This window comes from Pelodiscus sinensis, chromosome 6 (assembly GCF_052426305.1).
Source record: "Pelodiscus sinensis isolate ZL-2025 chromosome 6, ASM5242630v1, whole genome shotgun sequence".
NCBI lineage: Eukaryota > Metazoa > Chordata > Testudines > Trionychidae > Pelodiscus > Pelodiscus sinensis.
The window spans coordinates 37,723,864-37,747,654 of NC_143057.1; the positions used below are offsets into that span (position 1 = coordinate 37,723,864).

At 45.5% G+C, this 23,791-nt stretch overlaps 1 protein-coding gene across 5 annotated transcripts in view; it reads left to right on the forward strand.

Moving 5' to 3' along the window:
* VPS13A (vacuolar protein sorting 13 homolog A) overlaps positions 1-23,791 on the forward strand; it is a 291,281-nt gene that overhangs the window by 62,298 nt on the left and 205,192 nt on the right. For all 5 annotated transcript variants that reach the window (XR_012904696.2, XR_012904698.2, XM_006122479.5 and 2 more), the window contains 3 exons: positions 16,053-16,195; positions 17,611-17,812; positions 19,208-19,322. Coding sequence is in view for 3 of the 5 variants with exons in the window: in XM_006122479.5 (XP_006122541.3) it covers positions 16,053-16,195; positions 17,611-17,812; positions 19,208-19,322 (460 nt within the window). In the remaining 2 variants the exon portion in view is untranslated. The remainder of the gene's footprint in view (positions 1-16,052; positions 16,196-17,610; positions 17,813-19,207; positions 19,323-23,791) is intronic.

The following is a 23,791-nucleotide window of genomic DNA, read 5'->3' on the forward strand; positions in this document are numbered from 1 at the left end:
GTAGAGCTGGGGCTACAGAGAGAGAGAGAGAGAGAGACACTGTATGTGTGACAGACTTTGATACAGATTGAGTGGGTGTGGCACAAAGACGGAAGAGTGTGTGTGGCAGTGAGTGTGTGTGGGGCTCAGACAGTGTGGCACGAACTGGGTGCGTGTGAGTGACAGTGTGCATGTTCTGGCGGCTGCTGGTAAGTTTCTGAGAAAAGCCACGTTCTGTCTAAAACCTGGAAAGCTGTCCTGTCTTGATAATTGCCTCCTGCTAGGGAGGGAGGGAGAGAACAAACTGAAATTTAAGAAACTGCCTCTTAAGACAGACATGCCTGTGTCACTTACAATCCATACTTCAAATTGGAGCAGTTTCTCTGTGTGTGTTCTCCCCAACCCCTGCTCTGCAAAGAGCGGGTACAGAGACACCTTGACTTCAGCACTCCCCTTCACCCTCTCTCCCAACTCTGCACAGCTAGCAGGAGATCCTGGGATTAGGTCAGCTGCAGGTTGGAGCAAGATGGGTGGAGGGGCAGCTGAACACAAGCTGCCTGCTATAATTATGCATACTTTAATCAGCTGGGCAGGCCAGAGAGAAATGCTTGATAGGCTGAATGCCTGCAGGCTGGATTTTGTTCAAAAAGATCTCCCAAAACTAGGTGACTGGGCAACAAAATGGTAAATGAATTTTAATATTGATAAATGCAAAGTGTAATACACAGGGCTCGACATATCGCTGTATCTACTTGCCCGTGGTGAGTAGATTTCAGCTGGTCGCCCTGTTTGTCCCGTTCACTGGCGCTGCGCGCATGTGCAGTACCAATCTGGCACATGCGTGGTGTGGGGCTGGGGAGTAGATCTCACTGCAGTTTGTCGAGCCCTGGTAATACATATTGGAAAATATGATCCCACCTCTATGTATAATATAGTGGTGACTAAATTAGCTATTTCCACTTGAGAGAGAGTTATTGTGGATACACGTGACCCTATGAACTGTGGGTGTCCCTAATCTGGAAACACCTGTGGTATGGAGGAGGAAGCTGGGGGAACGGCTGCACAGTGATGCACTTTCCATGAGGCTTTTCCTCACTGCTCCCACAGAGGCAGGGGGTGGTGCGTGTGAGTAGCAGTAACATGTGCCCCCAGGAGCAGGATGCCAGATAAGTGCTACACCCTATCCCCCTCAAGACCTGACACCGCAGCCCCCCCCACCCCCCCACCCCCCGGCCCAGAAAAATTTTAATCTAGCATTCCCTTTTTCCTAGGGTTGGTGGATTAGAGGTTCAAGTGTAGTTCTCTGAGAACATCCAATCAATGTGCAGTAGCAGTCAAAAAAGCAAACAACGTTAGGAATTAAGAAAAGGATAGAGATAGAGAATATCTTATTGCCTCTATATAAATCCTTGATATGCTCACATCTTGAACACTGTATGCAGATACGGCCTCCAAAAAAGATATCTTGGCATTGGAAAAAGTTCAAAAAAGGGCAACAGAAATGATTAGGGGCATGGACAGCTGCCATATGAGGAGAGGAAAAATAAGACTGGGACTTTAAAGCCTGATAAAGAGATGTTTAAGGGGGGATCTGATAGAGAGCTATAAAATCACAACTTGTGTGGAAAAAGTGAATAAAGAAGAGTTATTTAACATAAGAACTAGGGGTCATCACATGAAATTAATAGATAGCAGGTTTAAAACAAATAAAAGGAAGTACTACTACTTCAAGGACTGTCCCCGTGGGTGCTCCACCGCCGCTGAGCCCTGGATGGAGATCTTTTACAGCAGTACCCCTGGCCGGCTACGCACACAGGGAGCTGGTGTGTGTTCTATACAGGCTACTGCACATACTACCGCCCCTCCCAGTTCCTTCTCTACTGCTGCTGGCTTTGGTGACAGCTCCAGCAGTCTCCCTCTAAGCCTTATCTTATCTACTCTGGAAATAGTTACCTTAGCAGTTAGCCACTTAAGTTTAGTCAGTGTTAAGTAGTTTGTTTAGATAGTTTAGAAGAAGAAAAAACAAACAAACAAAAAATAAGTGAGTTATAAGATCAAGAACACATATTCCTGCGCATCCAGAAATATAATTTATTCTATCATGTGCCGAAAGTGTCCGTCTGCTATGTACATTGGACAAACGTCTCAGACACTTTGCCAAAGGATTAATGCCCACAAAACAGATATCAGACAAGACCACAAAGAAAAAACTATTTCTTGCCATTTCAACCAGAAAGGACACTGTCTCAGCGACTTCACCACCTGCGTTCTTCTACAAAGACCTTTTACATCTGCACTTGAAAGGGAATCCTCTGAACTGTCATTCATGTTAAAATTCGACACTCTCCGGGGGGGGGGGGGGGGCGGATTGAACAAAGACCCCAACTATCTTACCCATTACCAGGATAGCTTCCCCAATTATCACCTCTAATACCATTAGCTCACAGACATCTAACTTTCCCCACCTCTAATATCATTAATTCACAGACACTTACCTTCCTTCCTTCCCTCCCCCCCCCCCCGCATCCCCCATCTGTTCTGAAATGTGAATTGTCCTTTTCATATGTGTTCATTTTTTTAATTGTATCCCTTGGTATATATGGTTGTGACTATTTTCTTCCACTATTTGATCTGAGGAAGTGGGACTGAGGAACAAAAAAAAGGACGACTGAAAGAGAAGCAGCCGCTTCCCTCAACCATCCTTCCTTCCGCATCTCAGCGGGATATGACTGACTCGCCTGACCTCAAGTACTGCTCCATTTGTAAAGCAGCCTTATCTATGTCTGACAGACACGATAAGTGCCTCTGCTGTTTAGGGCAGCTTTATTTCAGGAAAAGCAGCCCTCACTGTCAGCAACTGACAAGCCGCTCCAAGAGAGCAAGAGTGCTCTGAACAAAACTCCTCACCATAGAGAAAAATGACAGCTTTTCTTGCGGAAAGGCACACTCCACCCCAACCTGTCATGTATCACCAGTTATGGGGTTGGAGATAATGGCTCCCTCCAGGTCAAGCCCGAAGATCAAAGGATGAGTAACCTCAATAAAAGGGCTCATTCTCCGTCAGGCACTGACTCTCCATTCAGGAAGCGGTCAGTTGCCACTGCTGAGCTGTCCCAGCCAGCTGCAAAAAAGGCTGCGGACAAGCTAAAAGCAAAAGCTGCTGACAGAGAGAAAAGCCGGGAGGCAAAGCACGCTTCCCGTGCTTCAACCATGGTACCGAATGGGGCAAAAGATAAAGCCTCCACATCGGTACCGAACGCCCACTCAGGGCTCAGAGGGGTGGTGCGAAAACAGCTGCCTACGCCCCCAGTACTGAGCTCTGCCAATCTTCCACAGCTGGTGCCACACATTCCGCACCAGAGAATAGCTAATGCTGAGCACAGCAGGCAGGCAGATATGCAAATGCCTCAAGCCTCACAGCTGCTGGCATTTGCTCTCCCTCCCCTCCTACCACAGTTGACTAAGGCAGCAGAGTTGGCAGTGCACTATGTCCCGAGCACGCTTCTCTTTGGCACTGACGGGACCTCACACAATCTGCGGGGCACACTTACAGTTAACCCATGCAGCTTGCCCACAGGTGCCCTTGGTGAGGAGGAGCAGGGATCATATATTAGAACACCAACCTGTTCCCACTGCAAACTCGACTAGATATCTCTCACAGGCACCTCCCACAGTGGCTCTCACTGCCAGTTGTATCTAACTGGCCATACTGGGATCTATCTCTTTTTTTTTTTTTTTTTTTTTTTATAGGCAGCAACGGTGCACGCTGCCATAGCCTGAACCTGTGACAACCCAGTCACAGACTCAGCCCATAAGTTATTTGCATTGCATCTCTGACTCAGATGATCAAGAGAGCTATATCACGGATGAGGAAAGTAGTTTTCCCTCCTTCCTTCCAGAGCAAGCCACTGACAAGTCCCTTGAAGACACATTAATGGCCCCAGCCACCACAGGAGGTGATGATGCTAAGGCCTTTCAAGAGGGTGTTAGAGACATTAGACATCACGCTTTCAGATGCCCCCCAAACCCAGCACAAGTTGATGAATTTTTTACAAGCATCTCCATATTCAAAATTGGCCATCCTGATGAATGAGATATTAATGGATCTGGCAAAAGTGGTATGGAATACCCAGCCACAGTTCCCCCGGTATATAAGAGAACGGATAAGAAATATCATGTAGCTCCCAAAGGGGCAGAATTCCTTTTCTCCCACCCGACACCAAATTTTCTGGTAGTGGAGGCACTTACTCAAAGGGGCAGGAAACAAAACTTACACTTAGCCCCCAATGACAGAGACTGGATGTAATGGGAGTAAAAAGGCTTATTCTTCCGCAAGCCTACAGATGAGAATAGCTAATTACACAGCCCTCTTAGCAAAATGCACGCATCACATCTTTGATCAAATGTCAACCTTTATTGAGGACATTCCAAATCAGAACAAGGACATCAAATCAGAAAAAGTCAAAGCAAACGTCAAAGAGGATACGCTTATACACGCACAGCGCTTCAAGATGCGCTGGACTCCTCAGACACTGCATCTAGATCTCCTGCATCCGCTGTAGTCATGAGAAGGGCATCATGGCTGCAACAGTCAGGTTTTCTGAGAGAGGTTCAGGACACAGTGAAGGACCTGGTGTTTGAAGGCACAAAACTGTTTGTGGAGGGCACAGATACATCTCTTTAACATGTTGAAGGACCCCCGGGCTGTCCTCAGAACATTAAGTATCAGAGGGCTAGCCGTGTTAGTCTGAATCTGCAAAAGCGGCGAGGAGTCCTGTGGCACCTTATAGACTAACTGAAGTGTTGGAGCATAAGCTTTTGTGGGCAAAGACCCACTTCATCAGATGCATGTAGTGGAAATTTCCAGAGGCAGATATAAATATGCAGGCCAGAATCAGGCTGGAGATGACGAGGTGGATCCAATCAGGGAGGATGAGGTCCACTTCTAGTAGCTGATCTGGAGGTGTGAATTCCAAGAGAAGACTCTTGGAATTCCAATTCTACTCAGACCCTACGCCACCAGCACTCCCAGTTACCTCCGTGACACTACGGATTTCCTGAGAAAACTACAATGCATTGGTGCTCTTCCAGAAAACACCATCCTAGCCTCCATGGATGTAGAGGCTCTCTACACAAACATCCCACATGCAGATGGAGTACAAGCTGTCAGGAACAGTATCCCTGATGATGCCACAGCACAACTGGTGGCTGAACTCTGTGAATCTATCTTCACACACAACTATGTCAGATTTGGTGACAATATATACCTTCAGACCAGTGGCACTGCTGTGGGCACCCGCATGGCCCCACAATACGCCAATATTTTTATGGCTGACTTGGAACAACGCTTCCTCAGCTCTCGTCCACTTACGCCCCTTCTCTACCTACACTACATCGATGACATCTTCATCATCTGGACCCAGGGGAAGGAGACTCTGGAAAAATTTCACCACGATTTCAACAGCTTCCACCCCACCACCAACCTCAGCATGGACCAGTCTACACGGGAGGTCCATTTTCTGGACACCATGGTGCAAATAAGTGACAGTCACATCAACACCACCCTATACCGAAAGTCTACCGACCACTATGCTTACCTGCATGCCTCCAGCTTCCATCCCGGACACACCACATGATCCATTGTTTACAGCCAAGCACTGAGGTACAACCACATATGCTCCAATCCCTCAGACAGAGACCTACAAGATTTTCAACAAGCATTCTGTAAACTACGATACCAACACGAGGAAGTGAGGAGACAGATTGACAGAGCCAGACGTGTACCCAGAAGCCGCCTGCTACGGGACAAGCCCAAGAAAGAAACCAACAGAACACCACTGGCCATCACCTACAGTCCTCAGCTAAAACCTCTCCAACGCATCATTAGTGACCTACAACCCATCCTGGACAATGATCCCTCGCTTTCACAGGCCTTGGGAGGCAAGCCAGTCCTTGCCCACAGACAACCTGCCAACCTGAAGCATATTCTCACCAGCAACTACACACCGCACCATAATAACTCTAACTCAGGAACCACTCCATGCAACAAACCTCGGTGCCAACTCTGCCCACATATATACACCAGCAACACCATCACAGGACCTAACCAGATCAGCCATACTGTCACTGGTTCATTCTCCTGTACATCTACTAACGTAATATATGCCATCATGTGCCAACAATGCCCCACTGCTATATACATCGGCCACAGTCCCTACGTAAAAGAATCAATGGACACAAATCCGATATTAGCAATGGCAACATACAAAAACCTTTAGGGGAAGACTTAAATCTCCCTGGACACACAATTACTGATCTAAAGGTAGCCATCCTGCAGCAAAAAAACTTCAAGACCAGACTTCAAAGAGAAACTGCTGAGCTACAGTTCATCTTCAAGTTTAACACAATCAACTCAAGATTAAACAAAGACTGAAATGGCTCGCTAACTACAAAAGCAGCTTTTCCTCTCTTGGAATTCACACCTCCAGATCAGCTACTAGAAGTGGACCTCATCCTCCCTGATTGGATCCACCCCGTCATCTCTAGCCTGATTCTGGCCTGCATATTTATACCTGCCTCTGGAAATTTCCACTACGTGCATCTGACGAAGTGGGTGTGATGGACCCAGGGCCGGCCCGAGCCATTCGTGCGCCTGGCGCATGTGCGGCCCTGCCCCCGCCCGGTCCGGCAGCTCCATGCAGCGCCCCCTACAGTGGCGCACCCCTGGCGGTAGCCTGGTCAGCCTGTAGCTTGGGCCGGCTCTGGGCACAGCTGAGGGTGTCTGCTCAGGGTGAATTGCTCAAACTCGGGGCTCCTTACAGCTCCAGACCCGCATACCTTCCCAAATAGGTCAAAACCAGTCACACTGAGCGCTTCAGCTGCCAGTCTGGTCAGCTTGAAGCCTCGATTAAAACCCCTCTGACATCCCAGCTCTTCCTCTGCCCCAATCAGCCCTGGACCTAACACACAGGTGAGGGATTATAGAACCCAATCTCACCTGCCCTGAACGGGTTCTTCCAGTCCCAAGAAACCAGCCACAGTTCCCAGGTCAATTTACACTTTGGATCTTGCCCACAAGATCATTCTGAGCCAATCCTTTAGAATCTACAATCTAAAGGTTTATTACTAAAGGAAAGAAAAGAATGAGAGTAAGGTTGTTAAAGAAAATACGTTATATGGATCAAATCACCCAGTTCTTGATACAGGCTCTTAGCAGAGATGTTATAAACTGCTATCTTAAAAGTCTCTGATGTACATCCTATGACAAGATGGGTCCACGGTTCTTCCCGGCTCGTTGTTCCCTTCAAGGCTGAATCTGGAATCAGGAGCTGAACTCAAGACAAGATGGAGAGTGCCATATGGCACTTATATATCCATCCCTGGTCTCTTCCAAGCTGTAGCAGGTCACATGCTTGCAGCCGTTATGCCCTGGCTGGTTGCAGATAGCCAGACACATTCCTTCAAGTGTGTGTCTGGCACTTAGAGATCTATTGTCCATGGAGCCTTGCACTAATTAGCATAGCCATTGAATGAACATTCCTGGCACATTGCTCTGCCTCACACAGAGAATTTTCCAGCATCAATACAGAGTACATATTTATAACCACATACAGATACTGTACAAGTACATGAATAGCATATACAGAATCAGTAGATCGGTCAAGGATCTGATATCACCTGAATCTCCAGAGCAGCAAACAAAGCCATCTGCATCATTTGGCAACAGACGAGCCAACTTTTATCCATCCTGGCAGGACATCACCACTGACAAGCGGGTGTTGGAAATCATAAGAAACGGTTACTGAATCCCCTTCACATTCATCCCCCCATCTTGTCCCCTCTTTGCCCCGGTCCCTCTTCAGGGACCCTGCTCACAAGGCCTTACTCTTACAAGAGGCGGACCACCTCAAGGCCATAGGAGCGATAGAGGAGGTCCCCAAACAGCACAGGAGAAGGAGTTTTTACTCCCATTATTTTCTTACAACCAAAAAGTCAGAGGGATGGAGACCGATAGTAGATCTCTACAAACTAAACCGATATGTCCAATTCCAGTGCTTCAAGATGGTTACGTTGGCTATGATTATACCTACCCTGGAGAAAGGAGCATGGATGTCTACCCTCGACCTTCAAGATGCTTATTTCCATATCTTTGCTGCACAATAAAACACAGACATTTTCAATTCAGGGTACTACCTTTCGGCCTCTCCACAGCCCCAAGGGTCTTCTCAAAAGTTCTGGCAGTTGTGACCGCCCACTTACGCAGGAACAACGTTGCAATATTCCGTTACCTTGATGACTGCCTCATTACAGGGCCCGCTCAACAAGAAACACAGCAAGCTGTCTCCATGTCCAGAGACAGCTTTGGCAAACTGGGCCTGATGCTCAATATAGCAAAGTGCAGTTTCTCTCCTTCCCAGACCCTGGAGTTCATAGGGGCATATCTAGACTGCACAAAAGCCAGGGCATTCTTACCTCACAACCGATGGCTGTCTCTCAAACACCTCATACAGACAGCACAGTCATGCCCAGGCATAAGTGCACAATCTTGCATGCAAATACTGGGACACATCAGCTGCCACCTTTGTGGTCCAATATGCCAGATTACAAATGAGACCACTACAGCTGTGGCTATGCATGGTACATCGACCTCACCTTCACCAGTTGAGCAAGAACCTTGTTATGCCCAACTACATAAAAACTTCTCATGGTTGACGGTACATGACAACATGTGTGCAGGAGTCCCTTTTCAGCAGCCTTCCCTGTCAGTGACAATCGCCACAGATGCCTCCCTCCTAGGTTGGGGAGCGCACCTGCCCCACAAACACGTACAAGGACAATGGACACTGAACGAGACCAGACAACACACAAATGTGCTGGAACTAATGGCAGTAAGGAATGTGTGCCTCCACTTTCTCCCTACCATTCGAGGCAAAACAGTACAGATACTCACAGACAACATCTCAACTATGTACTACATCAACAGACAGGGAGGAGCATGCTCTTACCAGTTGTACCAGGAAGCACTGAGTCTCTGGGAATGGTGCATTCCATGGAACATACAGCTGACTGTGACATACCTGCCAGGCAAAGACAATATACTGGCAGACAAGCAAAGCAGAGTTTCCTCAAAACCACGAATGGGAGATGAGGAAAACAATCCTCAATCACCTCTTCAAGAAATGGGGCTTCCCAATAGTAGACCTTTTCGTGACCAGCAATAACTCCTGATGCCCACGCTACTGCTCCAGAGCAGGCATAGGTCCAGAGTCTCTGGGGGATGCGTTCAGCATAGAATGGAATGCACACTTAGCATACGCGTTCCCTCCCTTCCCTCTAATACAAAAAGTGATCCTCAAGATCAGATGGGACAGGGCTAAAGTGATACTTATAACACTCAAACTGGCCCAGACAAACCTGGTATCCATACCTGTTATGGATGAGCGTACTGCCACCATATCGCTTCCCGTCAGTATGTATGTTGCTGGCTCAACAGAACAGTCGAATCCTCCATCCGCACATCCACAAATTACATTTGCGGGTGTGGATGCTTCCTGGCTGACTCCATCAGAAAGGGTATTCATGGAACTGGTGCAGCTTGGCCTCACCAACTACAGACAACCTGCAGTGAGAGAGAGACATGCTCAGAAATGGAAGAAGTTCCAGTTCTGGTACACAGCCCACAGATGTGAACCTCCTCACACGGACGTATCTTACTTTTTACAATACCTGTTAGAATTACATAGCACGGGTTTCTCCCTCAATACCACTCATCAATCAAACGATTTATGTGGGGTCTAGACAACCTATCTCCTCCCCCCCATAAGGACCCAACCCCAGCGTGGGACTTAAATCTGGTACTGAAAGTGCTCATGGGAAAACCTTTTGAGCCGCTTGCCACCTGCTTGATCTTGCATCTTTGTATGAAAGTGGCATTCCTCGTTGCAATCACATTGGTGAGACAAGTAGGTGAAATAGCAGCTTTGATGTCAGACCCACCTTACACTGTATTCTACAAGGTCATGCTTGGAACCCACCCCAAATTCCTTCCCAAAGTACTTACCAAATTCCATTGCAACTAATCTATGTATTTACCTGTCTTCTTTCCTAAACCGCACAAGGAAAACGAAGAAGCAGCTTCTCCATACCTGGGACGTCCTCAGGGCATTAGCGTTTTACTTACTATGGACTTAGCCCTTTAGGAAATCTCCATGGCTGTTTATCTCTTCAACAGAGAGGTCACAGGGACTGCCTATATCTAATCAGACTGTCAAAGTGGATATCTAGCTGTATCAAACTAGCATATGCCGTAGCCTAAAAAGAGTTAACAACTGTATGGATACACTCGACACGGGCAATGGCAGTCATGACAGCGTTTCTACGAGCTGTCTCCATGGAAAACATTTGTAGAGCCACTATATGGGCTTCAATACACACCTTCACGCAACAGTATGCACTGCAGATTTTCTCAGACGCGAACACGAAGTTTGGCCACACAATACTTTTGGCCTCACAATCTCAGCATCCGAAGCTCCCACTTCCTCATATGAGCACTGCTTCATAGTCACCTAAGATGGAGCACCCACGGGGACAGTCCTCGAAGAAGGAGAGGTTACTCACCCATGGGGACAACCATCTCAAAGAACTCCAGTTACTGCACAAGGTGAGTAACCTCTCCTCCTTCTTCAAGGACTGTCCCCGTGGGTGCTCCACCACCCTCCCTCCTGCCCACTGCTTTGAGATTCTTCATCTCCAGGGCAGAGAAGGAACTGAGGAGCTGGGGGTGGGGGGGGGGAGGAGTGGCGGGGGGCCAATCGCACATGTGCAGTAGCCTGTATAGAAAACCATACTGGCTTCCTGAATGCGCGGCCGGCCAGGGGTACTGCTGTAAAAGATCTCCGTCCTGGGCTCGGTGGTGCTGAAGCACCTAAAGTGGAGCACCCATAGAGACAACCATCTCGAAGAACTCCAGTTACTGCACAAGGTGAGTAACCTCTCCTTCACACAATGCACAGTCAACCTATGCAACTCCTTACCAAACGATATTGTGAAGGCCGAGGCTATAACAGGTTTCAAAAAAGAGCTAGATAAAGTCATGGAGGATAGGTCCATCAATGGCTATTAGCTATGATGGACAGGAAGGATATCCCTAGCTTCTGTTTGACAGAAGCTGAGAATGAGCAACAGGGGATGGATCTCTTGGTTACTTTTTCTGTTAATTTCCTCTGGGGCACCTGACATTAGCCACTGTTGAGAGACAGGATACCCATTCCTGAACAAGATCATACAGACACTGTTGAAGCTAATATTCTTGGCCTGGTACAATCTGGCCATTTCAAAATGGCGACTGCTTTAGTGAGATGGATGGATGATTTCTCCTGTCAATGAATAAAGAGTAGACATCCTTTCTCATATGTTTGGGAAGGTCTGCAGCATTTGAAACTGCAGAGAAATCTGAGAGTAAGGCCCTGAGAAAATCAGTATTTTTTTAAATTCATGGTTGTCCTGAGTAATGTACAGATTTTTGCAGACTGTGCACGGCCACCAAATGTCTTCCCCTGTCCACTGAACTGCTGCAGATTTTCCAACAGCAGGGAGGCAGAAACTGGCATCCACGCATGCTAGTTTTGTGCTTGCTGTGCCTCAGAACATGTGTGTGTGACAGCATCATAATATCAGAGCAGCAGTTTAGGTAGAGGACTAGGTGGCTGGTTATACCAAGCCAGTAGCCAATGTTGTTGCCTCTTGGAACATGCACTGTGAGCCCTAAGTGTGTGCACATGTCTGCTACTGTGCCTTGAATAAAAACAGACATTAAGTCCTCTTCTGAACTGTTGCTCTAACATAAGGCACACTAAGTACGAGATTGCTGTGCGAGAATGCCCAGTTCTTCCTTTCTGCTGTTGGAAAAGTCCAACACAATGATAACTTTGTGATTTTCATGAAGTCTATGAAGTTGGAGACGTAGCCTTAGTTATGCATTTTTTTCATCACCTCTTGGCAGTGGCGATGCACTATATCCAGGCATGAAACATTCAGCTCTGAAAGTCCAGCTCATACAAAATGCTGCACCGCATCTCTTCAGGGCACAGACTATTGTACCTGTTTTCTGCTGTCTGCCTTAGCTTCCTTTAGAATTTTGAATCAAGTTCAGTTTCTTTCTTTAGGCACAATGGACTTCTCAACAATAGAGGTAAAGTTCAGCTGTGTGGGAGACAGAACATCCTCTTGGGGTGGTCTGAAGTTGTGGAATTAACTCCCCCAGGAACTAAAGACAATCCAAATCTCAGCACTTTCCTCTCCAAAGACAAGGCACATTTTTTGACCTTGGTTTCTCTAATGTAAACATACAGCAATTGGTATATTTACAATCCCACACCAAAATTAGATACTCCGCTGTACGTTCTTCTTCCCCTAGGAAAGAGAGAGAGCAGATGTGACAGCTATGTAGTTACATAACTTACTGTGCCACTGGAAGGTATTCATATGCTATGGGGATGAATCCTGTATAAAAATCTATTTAAAATCAAACCTGGAATTTCCCCTGACTTGATCTCAAGGACCCCAGTCACCTTCCTTAGCCCCAGATTCAGTCATCATAGAAGTATCTCATGCACATCCCTATTCATTTCTGCATATGACCCTGCATATGCCATTCTATGGAAGACCTTCTGGAGACTGATAATACTCTTTTCAGCACCATGCTAATGGTGTTCTTGGGTACAGATGCCTTTACAAGTACACATTTAAAACCCAGCACCTGTGCAAAATTTGATGTCAAGGGACCTTTCACATAAGTTTGAGGATGGGATGAATGTCTATCAGAGGGATTGTGGGAGTCCCCTCCAGAAGAACATACAGATGGCACCTTACCAGAAGATCACATTGGTTGTTCATTTGTCCACCCCTGTGAATAGCAGCTGTTTTTGAGGAACTGTTGGGGAGAAGGGCAAGCATACTGCCACTACAGTCTGGCTACAGCACTGGAAACATCAGCTCCTCAGTTGGATGGGATAGAAATGCAGGCAAGGGATAAATTAGCTCTACTTATCAGCTCCAGCTTTCTTTAAGTGGCCAAGAATATCTATCTCACTCCATTCTTATTAACACCTGTATCCAAGAGAGCTGAAGGACATCAATTTTGTTTTGTTGTCCTTTATCAAACCCCTTGGTGTGATCTGCAGCATAGGAAAGAGTTAGAGACAAGAAGACAAGACCTCTCAACTCTTCCCCATCTGACATTGAGGGGACGTAAGTTTTTGCCTAAAGAGCCTATTTGTTTGCCTTAGATCTTGAGTGGCCACTTTTTTGTGGCTATTACATTCAGATCAAGAATATGTGGTTCTCTGGGGGGGATGACACATTTCCACTTCAGTTTTTTGGTTTGTTCACAGCCCTAAGATAATTCACTGTGAAGTTCCCTATGAGTATCCAGGATCTAATGGTACCTCCTCACCACCCTCCCTTTAGTATGAAGTAACCTTGTCTGTTCCTGCAGTGAATCACAAGTCTGTGGTAATGACTACCTTTCAGGTCTTGCTAGGTTTGCTCTCTCTGTATGGATAGTAATGGGTAGGAACCCCCATGTCCCTGGAGTATTCCCGGTAGTGGCCATCCTCAGACGGTTCATGTATCCTCTGAACAGTCTCACTGAAGTACCAGGTATGCTATTTCCGAAGGATCAGTACATACCAGCTTATAAGATTCAACTCAGGACCAGAACTTTGCTTAACTCCACTGCACTAAAGTGCATTTAAAGTAAAAATAAGAATGTTTATCCTTAATGCCTAGAGATTCAGGAGATAGTGAGTTAAGGATATAGGAAATAATCATAACACGTTTGCCTGGATATCTGAGACATGACCTGTATAGCCCTTGGAAGCCCAGACTCCATGTTAAGGAATATGATGTACTGTCAAGACTTTTCTCTTGGCCTGCAGCTTGATGCAGTGTAGATGCTTACAGACAATGTCAGGGTTACATACTAGACCTACACGCATGGAGGCTTATGTTGTCTTTTCATTAGAGGCAAGACAATTTTGAAGGTGATACTTCAAGAACCAAAACCACTTAGTGGCTCTTCACCTTGGTGGGGAAGAAAATGTGAAGGCAGGATCACTTAGCAGATGCTCTCAAGATCAACACAAGTATTCAGTGAAACCAGTACTCCATGTCGTCAATGGGTTCACCAGGTAAAAGATCTCTGTGAACAAAACATCAGATGCCAGCCATACTGAATGAGAGCACCACAGTCAAAAGCTCTATCTGATATGGGTCTTCTGGCCTGGAGACTATTCCTTTACATCTTCCAGTCCTCCTATTGCCCAGCGTCATAAAGAAGATAATGGTGGACATCACATACTAATAGCCCCAACTTGGCATGTCAACAGTGATATCTAGATTTTGTGTACTTGGCCAGGGATCTACCATATTTGCTGCCCTTTTCTACTGACCTGTGTCAATAATAAGGGGAGGATTCTGCATTCCAACCCAAAGACACTTCACTTGGCATTGTGGAGGAGGAACCTCCTAACTAATGTGGTCATTTTATGCTCTGAGTTTGAGACACTTTTGTAATCCATAAAGAGCTTCACTTTGCAATTATAGACAGTCTCAGGGCTTAGCTGTAGCCTTTCTTATAGTCCATAGAACAACAGTTATCTGTTCACATTATGTTATGGACAAACACATATTTTCTTTCCTTGCAGTCTCCAGATTCCTTAAGGACATGGTAAACCCCCCCATTAGGGAGCTTCTATTTTTATGGAACCTAAAAGTTGACCTAACAAAGCCCATGGATTCTCTTTATGAGCCTCTGGCAGAAGCCTTTCTTGAAAATATATCTTGATCAAAACTGCCTTCCTTGTTGTAGGATCTATGTTCTGATAGCTTCTCTATCTTATGTTCTAGTGGGGGGGGAAAAAGGCAGTCACATTGAGACCTCATCCCAGCTTTATGATTATTGGTCTTAGATTTCCCCCTATTTCAGTGTATTTTCATGCTTGTTTTTCTCCAGATCCCTTTTCCATATCCTAGATGTTAAGTGGGAATTCTGTTCTTGTCTGGAAAATATCAAGCATTTAGAAAATGTGTTTTTGTAGCATATGGTCAGATGCCAAGACAGGGGTGGCTAACCCGTTACAGACAAAGAGCCAAAATAGTGGTGGATACAATGCAAAGAGCCGAGGGAGAAAAGTTGTTGAGCCACCGCCCTTTTAAGAGCAGAGCAGGCATTGCCCTTTGAAGATGGCAATTTTGATCTCAGCACGGGATGCCACAACTCTGTCTCTGTCTCAGAAACACGCTGCCCCGCGAGGTGCAGGTGCAGGAGCTGCAATATTTTCTTTGAAGAATCGCACGTGGCTCTCTAGTCACAGGTTGGCCACCCCTATGCCGAGAGAATCCATCACCAAACAGATTTTCTTATGGATTAGGAACTTTATAGAACGTAGTTACATTTTAATTAGGAGACTAGTAACATGGTTTAAAGATCCATTCTAGGAGAATCACTGGCATATCTTAGCAGGTTTTCCTAGTGGAGATAAGCAGAGCAACTTGCAGTTCTGTGCACACTTTCACAAGATGTTAATTTTTAGATTTAGCATCTTACTCTCATGCCTGACCGGGGAGAGCAGCTATGTTACAGCTAACAACTTATATGTTCATCAAAACTCCTAGTTCGTTGTTCTTCTTTTGGACCACTGTTTGGCAATGCTCTCACAAATGGAATGTACAGGGACCTTTGAAGAAATAGGAGATACTTACTAGTAACTTTTCTTCGAGTTGCTCCTGTAAATTCATACAGTTTATCTCTCTTCACTTCTGCATTGCAGTTTTGTCTACTCTGAAGTTAGTGCAAAGAGAAGTTGAGTGGTTGGGGTGGCATGTGTATTCTTCAGAGTGAGGCAATGACATCACCGTCATGTGAGCTTTCTTGTGAAACCCCAATGGGCATGACTTTTCCGGTAGTAGTACTACTCAGTGCCAGGAGCGCAAGGGTGACTACATCAGGGTGATTTTCAAACTACAACAGTTACTGTTAAATAATCTCTTTATTTTTTATCCTATTTACATAGTATGAAGCCATGAAACTTTCTGTAAAGCTGTTAAGCATGTCCATATCAATAAGGGAAAACAAGGAGAAACCGGAGTTGATTAAATTTGCAGTAATTGACTTGAGCACATTGTTAACGCAGCGACCAGGTGCAAAAGCAATAAGGTAAGCCTTTTCCATCAAACTATTTTATTCCTCAGAAAATGACCAAGATATTAATAAAGATGCCCCTCTTAAGACTTTTCCTTTTATTCATTGATACAAATAAGTGAAGTATAACATACCAGTCACTGTTAGTTAGCAGGTGCCCTTTGAAGTAGGAATAAGATCCTCCGGAAAAGGGCGCTTTTTCCGGAGGATCGGGGCCAGTGTAGACGCTCTTTTCCGGCTTTTCTAAAAGCCGGAAAAAAGCTGCGGACATTTTTATTTAAATGCCGCGGGGGATATTTAAATCCCCCACGCATTTCCCTATTGCGATCTCAAAAATTACCATGCCCCTTCCGGAAAAGGGGCCAGTGTAGACGTAGCCCCCGTGTGCTACGATTCTGCCACGGCCAGGCATATATTGGTTTATAGGCTTTGGTTCATCCCAGTGCTTTTTTTGTGATGGTTCACACTGATCATCTTTTTTTTGGGAGCACTTGCTGCTTTTCTCCAGCATAGCCCCCAGCCGACCCTGGACACACTCGAGCCGCGCTGGATGGAAGCCCGCTCAGGACATGTGGCAATTAAAGGGGCTGCTATCACTTTTATTTCTTCGACAAAACCATTGGCAACCCTAGTACTGGCACTTTTTTTTTTAAACAACAAAAGCACTAGTTCACACTATTAGTTATGCCTAAGGATCCTGCAAGGCCTACACAAGTAAAATGACCTGAAAGATCTGGGAATTGGTAACTGAAGGACTAGCATTCTAATCTAAATTTTTTCTTCTCCATTTCAGAAAAGACTATCAGAATGCTCACAAGGAGCATTGAAAACAAGAAAAGGGGCATTTGCTATATACTGTAGCAGTGTAGAATACTTCTGTTTTTATGAGGGGAATTCTCCAACAGGGAAATATTTAAAAGGTGGGGAGTGTTTTAGAAAATGAGGGCTTTGCTACACAACCAGTTCTCAGAAAACACACACACACACACACACACACACACACACACACACACACACACACACACACACACACACACACAGCTTGCTGAGAACCGAATGTGTATTAGATGAGTGTGTGTGTGTATATAAAATATAATAGAGAATATCAGCATCACAGTCAGTCCTGCTAGGGACTAACTGTTGTTGTTGACCCCACTGATTCATTGGTAGTACTTTCATCTGGTCCTTTTTGACATGGAAGTAGGTTAAATGCTCTTCAGCAGAGTTAGATAGTCCTTTGTGAGCTAGTACTGGGTAGATTCGCTCCATAGCTTGTTGTGAATTAAATGCTCATTAAGGTAATTCCTTAGACTTGTTTTGATGGAGGGAGGAGGGTGTTTATTCCTTTAAACTGGTATACATTACTTGTAGCTAATAAGACATCTGCTGTTTATTTAATGTTCCATTTCTATACTATTTTAACTTCACAGATTTGAAACAAAAATAAGCATGTTTGAAGTTACAGGCATGTCTCAAGCAAAATACATACCTTGTTTACTATCTTCTCGAACAATCCATTCGGAAAACAATACATCACTCTTGAGCATAATGTTTGAAACCAATCCTTTAGATGAGAAAGCCGATCAGAAACTCAGAATAGAATCACAGCCATTGGAAATAATATATGATGCTGTAAGTAAAAAATAAGTTAATGAAGGATTAGTCTGCTAAAAATATGATGTACCGTATATACTCGAGTATAAGTCGACCCGAATATAAGCCGAGGCACCTAATTTTACCACAAAAAACTGGGAAAAAGTATTGACTCGAGTATAAGCCTAGGGTAGGAAATGAGGCAGCTACTGGTAAATGTAAAAAATGAAGATAAATACCAATAAAATTACATGAATATTTATTTCAAAGAAAAACAATAACCTAGCTCTGTAAGGGGAAAAGGGGGTCAACAAAAACAATATGGTTCTGCAGGCACAGCCACAGCTCAGCCCCCGCAGCCCCCACGTTCCGGCCCCCTCGCCTGCCAACGAGCCCCCTCTAAACGAGCCGGGGGGGGGGGGGCTGTGAGAGACCAGAGCTGGGCATCGATGGGCCAATGAGCCAGCGGGGGGGGGGGGGGCTGTGCGAGACCCGGGCCAGGCGTCGATGGGCCAATGAGCCAGCGGGAGGGGGGGGGGGGAGAAGAGAGAGGGAAAGAGGCTCCGCGCAGGGGCGGGGGCAGATCCAGGCTCCCTGCCCGCCCGCCCTCGGTTCGGGACCCACCGGAGCCTCCCGGGCAGTGGCGCTAGCCCTGGGCGCAGCAGAGCTCCCGCCACCTGGCGGCGCCGCGGGCTGGTTACCGCCGCTCCCTGGGCCCGGCAGCTGCATTGATGCGCACCTGGCATGGGGCCTCCCTGTAGCCGGGAGGCCGGGGCCGCCGCTACCGCCGGGGGCTTTGCGGTTGTTCCCAGCGCCCTGGGCCGTCTGCTGCTGCTGCTGCTTGAGGGACATGGCGAAGGGGCCGGGGCCTGCTGCACTCGCTCGCTGCGCAGGAGCCGCCGCCTCGGCCGGTTGCTCCCAAACAGTGTGAGCCGAGCCGAGCCGGGCTGGGTAGGGGAGGGAGGGGGAGCGCGCGGGCAGCAGGGCGCGGAGGGATCCGGCAGGGGGAGGGGAGGGGCGCTGCATACCTGCCCGCCCAGCCCTGCTCGCTGCCTGACAGCTCCCCGCCGGGGGGCCGCGCCCCGCCCCGCGGCCCCGGCAGCCCGTCGGAAGGGTCTGAGCGGGGAAGCGGTAGGTGAAGGGGCGGCCGGGGAGCGAGGGGACGGGGGCTGAGAGGGTCAAGAGGGCAGGGGCCGGAAGGGCCAGGAGGGCAGGGGCAGGGGCTGGGGGGCCGGAGCTCCGGGCTCACGCATCTAGACCCGGCTGGCGGCAGAGACGCGCTGAGCCCGCCCGCGAGTAGGAGGCTGACTCGAGTATAAGCCGAGGGGGGTCATTTTTCAGCACAAAAACTGTGCTGAAAAACTCGGCTTATACTCGAGTATATACGGTAAGCATATATATTGTTTTATGTTTATTATATCTTTGTTTTAACAGAGAACTGTGAATTGTTTAGTGGATTTCTTCAGGCCTCCGAAAGATGTACATTTAGAGCAACTGACCTCAGCAACTTTGTTGAAGCTTGAAGAATTTCGTGAGAAGACATCAACAGGTGAATGTTGATAGATGCTTTCAGTGATGCAGTTTCTGATAAATTTTGAACACTTTTTTTAGCTGAATTTGTATATATATTGTAAATATATCAACTATTGACTAATGTACTAATTGCAGAGAGACAAAAATAGGAAATGTTTTCTTATATGTACTCGGATATTGTGGTAATGGGGCCATGTAAATACGTAGATAGTTTAATGAGTTCAATAAACACATCACAAAAGATGAAATTTAAATAGAGCAAAATGTCCATATAATATGGGTAATACTGTTAATCACTGGTTTCTGGCACTTTTAGGTATGTTTAAAAGTTATGTAACGTTATATAATTTAATACATAAAAATTTTTTGTTTGGAAACAGTTGTGTTAGGAAAGAATAGTTAGTTGAAGGACTGTGTGCTGAAGAGTTGTTACAGGGGACAATAAAAACCTTGTATGACATTGAAGCAGACTTCATCCTTATAGGATTATCTTTTGCATATTGCAAAGTCTGAGGCACTTGCTGGAGCCTGATGCTATGATAGTGTTAAATTCTGTAAGTATAACATGGATAATACTTTCATTTTCCAAAGCAGACCAAAGAAAAGGCTGAACATCAGTTCTGTGAGTAACCAGATGGAGACTTACGGGGCATTTGAACATGAGAAAATACTTCTGTTAGTTTCCATCGTATGTGGTGAACATTTGATAGTATAATACATCAGCTTGCAAAGTCCATTGTACTGTAACTCCCTTCTGACAAGAAAAATTACAGAGGGAACTGAGGTCATATAGTTACTCAGAATTGTTAGTATTTTAAATAAAAACATTACAAGGTTGTATCTATGAAATGCAGCCACTAAATGTTTTAATTCACAAGATAATCTTTATATCTAGTTAGGGATGTGAAGTAGCAATTAATTAAGTGATTAAAGGGACAGAGGAGGGGGTAATCTAGTAGTTGATAGTGCTTTTCAACTACTCCTTCTCATCCCAGCAAAGGTGGGAGGAGACTTCAAAGGGCAGCACCGTGCAGCTGAGCCCAGCTGAGCTGTGAGGCGCTGTCCCTTTGAAACGCCGTCTCGGTGTTTCAAAGGGGCAGTGCCACCTGGAGCCTGGGAGAGTCCCCAGCTGACCCTGGGTTCTGTGAAAATGCCACGCAGAACCTGCAGTCAGCTGGGGAGCCCCCCACTGACTCTGGGCTCCATGAGTGTGCTTCTGCTTTGAAATGCACAGGAGTTTACATTTCAAAGCTGGCACACCCACATGTAGCCCGGAGTCAGCGGGACATCCCGCTGGCCTTGGGCTGCACACTGTGTTCCACATTCCTAATTTGAAATGTACAAGAGCCCAGGGGGCTCTTGTATATTTCGAAGGAGGAATGTGGAAGTGCCTGTCAACTAGTAAATTAACCGCAATTTACTAGTAAATTTACTACCCGACTAGTAAATTAACCGCAGTTTAACATCCTTAAGTCACATTTCCATTTAAGGGATTTCTAATCTGTGCCTCTGTTTCCTGATACTTTTCAGAGGAATAGTCAGAAACTGTAGCTTCAAGCTTTTCATGGCTGATAATAAAGGTTTATAAGTAGTGCTTTAGCAAGGCATTTTCATCCAAAAAGTCATCTAGTGGGGGGAAAAAAGCTTAAAAACTGCCATGGTTCACACAAGTCTACCACAAAGAGTTTTTTGATCCAGCTTTCAATTTTCTCAGTGAGAGAAAAGATGAAGTGTGTCACATTTTAAGTGAGGTATTTAACACATTTAAGCATTCAAAAATGTCCATCAGGTAAGCTATCAGAGCGAGCCTCTTGTATCTGCAAACTTTTCAGCCATCTCATAAAACAATACTCCAAACAGATATACACTTCCTTAACGATTCTTGTTTAAGTTAATTGTGTGAACAGCTTTAATAAGAACTTGTTTGAGCAGATGGAATTTTTTTTCAACTAGAGCTTGTATGTATATAATACGGAGAGTCCAAACTGCTTGTGGTGCAGCAGACTTCACTCGTTACGAGTCCCCTGTTTCTTTAAGTCATTGCACGAGTGCTATCACTGCAGATTCCTACGCAGTGCTTCCATTCCAAGCCCAAATGTGAATCAAAAGCATCCATAAGTGTGAAGAGCCAGTTCCCTGTAGTTTGCTATGATAATAGCCTTCAGAACAGAAATTCCTCTTAGTTTTTTGTCATTCTGAAATTTAACATGTCAGCATCTGACAGTACCCACCACATCTGTCATTTCAACAGGTTGAATGAGAAAAGAGAGGACTTCACTAAATTTTGGTAATCATTCAGTCACATTTGCCGTAGTGGCAATGCACCTGGAAATAGTGTAATTAAGGATTGGAGTTGAATCAGTTGCTCTACCTTGCTCTGCCATAATTTGAAAGTACTGTCTTGGCACATGGCAGAACAAGTTTCACCAATACTGTGCTATTTCCCAGTTTTAGCTATCCACATCAAATGATGCCTTGGGGGCTTTCTCATTTGCTGTAGCTACCATTCCCAGTACTGTTTTTCTGGCCCTTTAACTTTCCAAGTTTTCATTGAAGGGAAAAAAGCAGTTCTATTTGAAGAGAACTGTGCCTTGTCTGCAAGTGCCACCGTATTTTAATCTATTTTAAGCTCTCTTTTACCAGAACTTTACCACACACATGTGCTGTGGCCATGATTTTTCCTGAAAGCAAGTCCATGTGAATCCATATTCCATATATTTTGGATCGTATTTGTGGTTTCTTGGCTTTTTTACTGCTGTTTCAAATCCCATTGTCAGCCCATCTTTTGCTACAAAAGCAGCCCATATGTGCCGGAACAGCAGCAGAGCTGGGGCCACAGCTGTCCGGGTGGCAGAAAGGCTGGCCACAGCAAGCCCAGCAGGGAAAGCCTGTCCAGGGCTGCAGCAACCCAGCTGGGGCAGGCCGGCAGCCCAGTTAGGGCTGAGTGCTCGTCCAGCAGCAGGGCTTGTGCTGCCACAATAACCTGTCTGGGACCAGGGCTGCTCAGCCATCTGCTGCCCAGGAGTGGGACTAGCTCTGCAGCGGGGTTGGGACTGTGCCAGCCTTTCTGGCAGCAGGGCCAGGGCAGCTGTCGCCTGCCTGGCAGTGTGGCTGAAGGAACCAGCAGCAGGGAGAGGCGGCAGGCTAAGAGGGTTGCTGGCAGAGGCCTCCCCTGGTCCGGCAAATTCTCTCATCTGGGACCACGGAGGTCCAGAAGGTGTCAGACCAGAGAGGTCCCAACCTATACTTAGTAGAAGCTGTTTAACATCCTCCTTAGTTATTTAGGGATTGCAAAGGACTTCATCATTCTAATCCTATTTCATCCTGCTTCTTTACAAATATAGAAGATTTTAGTAAATGCTTTTTCCTCTGCTAAATTAACATTTTTACCATCTCCATTTAGTAATGGACCCATGCCATTGTTAGGAATTCTTTTGTCCCTAATATGTTTAAAAAAAAAGATTCTTTTCCTTGTCCTCCAGCTCTGTCAGCATGGAATTTTTCTTGTTGTCTTCAGCTTCCGTTATCAATTTTCTCCACTTAATGCCTCTTGATGTTTATTGATGGCTGTCTACTTCCTCTTTTTCATTTCTTGTTTTCAACCTTCACTTTCTTGCTTAACCAGATTGATTAATGATCATAGCTAAATTAGTAGCTGAGGCTTACATTTCAAAAACTCAAAGGTAGTGTGTGTATATTACAAGTCTTGTTATTTTAAAAACAATATGATTTGTTTCTTTACTTTTTTTGTCTCAATTTGCTGAATTCTTGGGGCTAGCAGTAGTTGACTGACTTTCCCAGGTAATGGAGTCTTTTGTAAAAATGATTCAATAAAATTGTTTTTTCTGAGCAATGACTCAGAAATTATCAGACTAAGACATGGTAAAAATAGATGGGAAATAGAGAAAATACATTGAAGATTTAAACTTTAATTAAAAGCGACGAGGAGTCCTGTGGCACCTTATAGACTAACTGAAGTGTAGGAGCATAAGCTTTCGTGGGCAAAGACCCACTTCGTCAGATGCATGTGGGTCTTTGCCCACGAAAGCTTATGCTCCTACACTTCAGTTAGTCTATAAGGTGCTACAGGACTCCTCGTCGCTTTTGCAGATTCAGACTAACACGGCTACCCCTCTGATACTAAACTTTAATTAAAAGCAGATCTCATTGTCACATGATTTTTTTTGTTATAACTCAGTTCCAGTGTATTAAGCTTAGACTGTCACACAGTCCTCATGAACATGGTTATGTGATTTCTTAGAGAATATCTTATTTGTCACGGTTTATGCTATGTTCATTAGGGCTGGCATGATTGATTATTATTCATGGATACTTGGAACACTGAACTACGTTAATTATGAAATGTTTCTGAAAGTGGAACAGATAAAGAGAATTGAGACTATCAGAATAAACCAAATTACCAAACATTTGGGACTGTTGGCAAGTTTGATGTGGTTGAACAATTTAAGCTGTGTATTTTTGGTC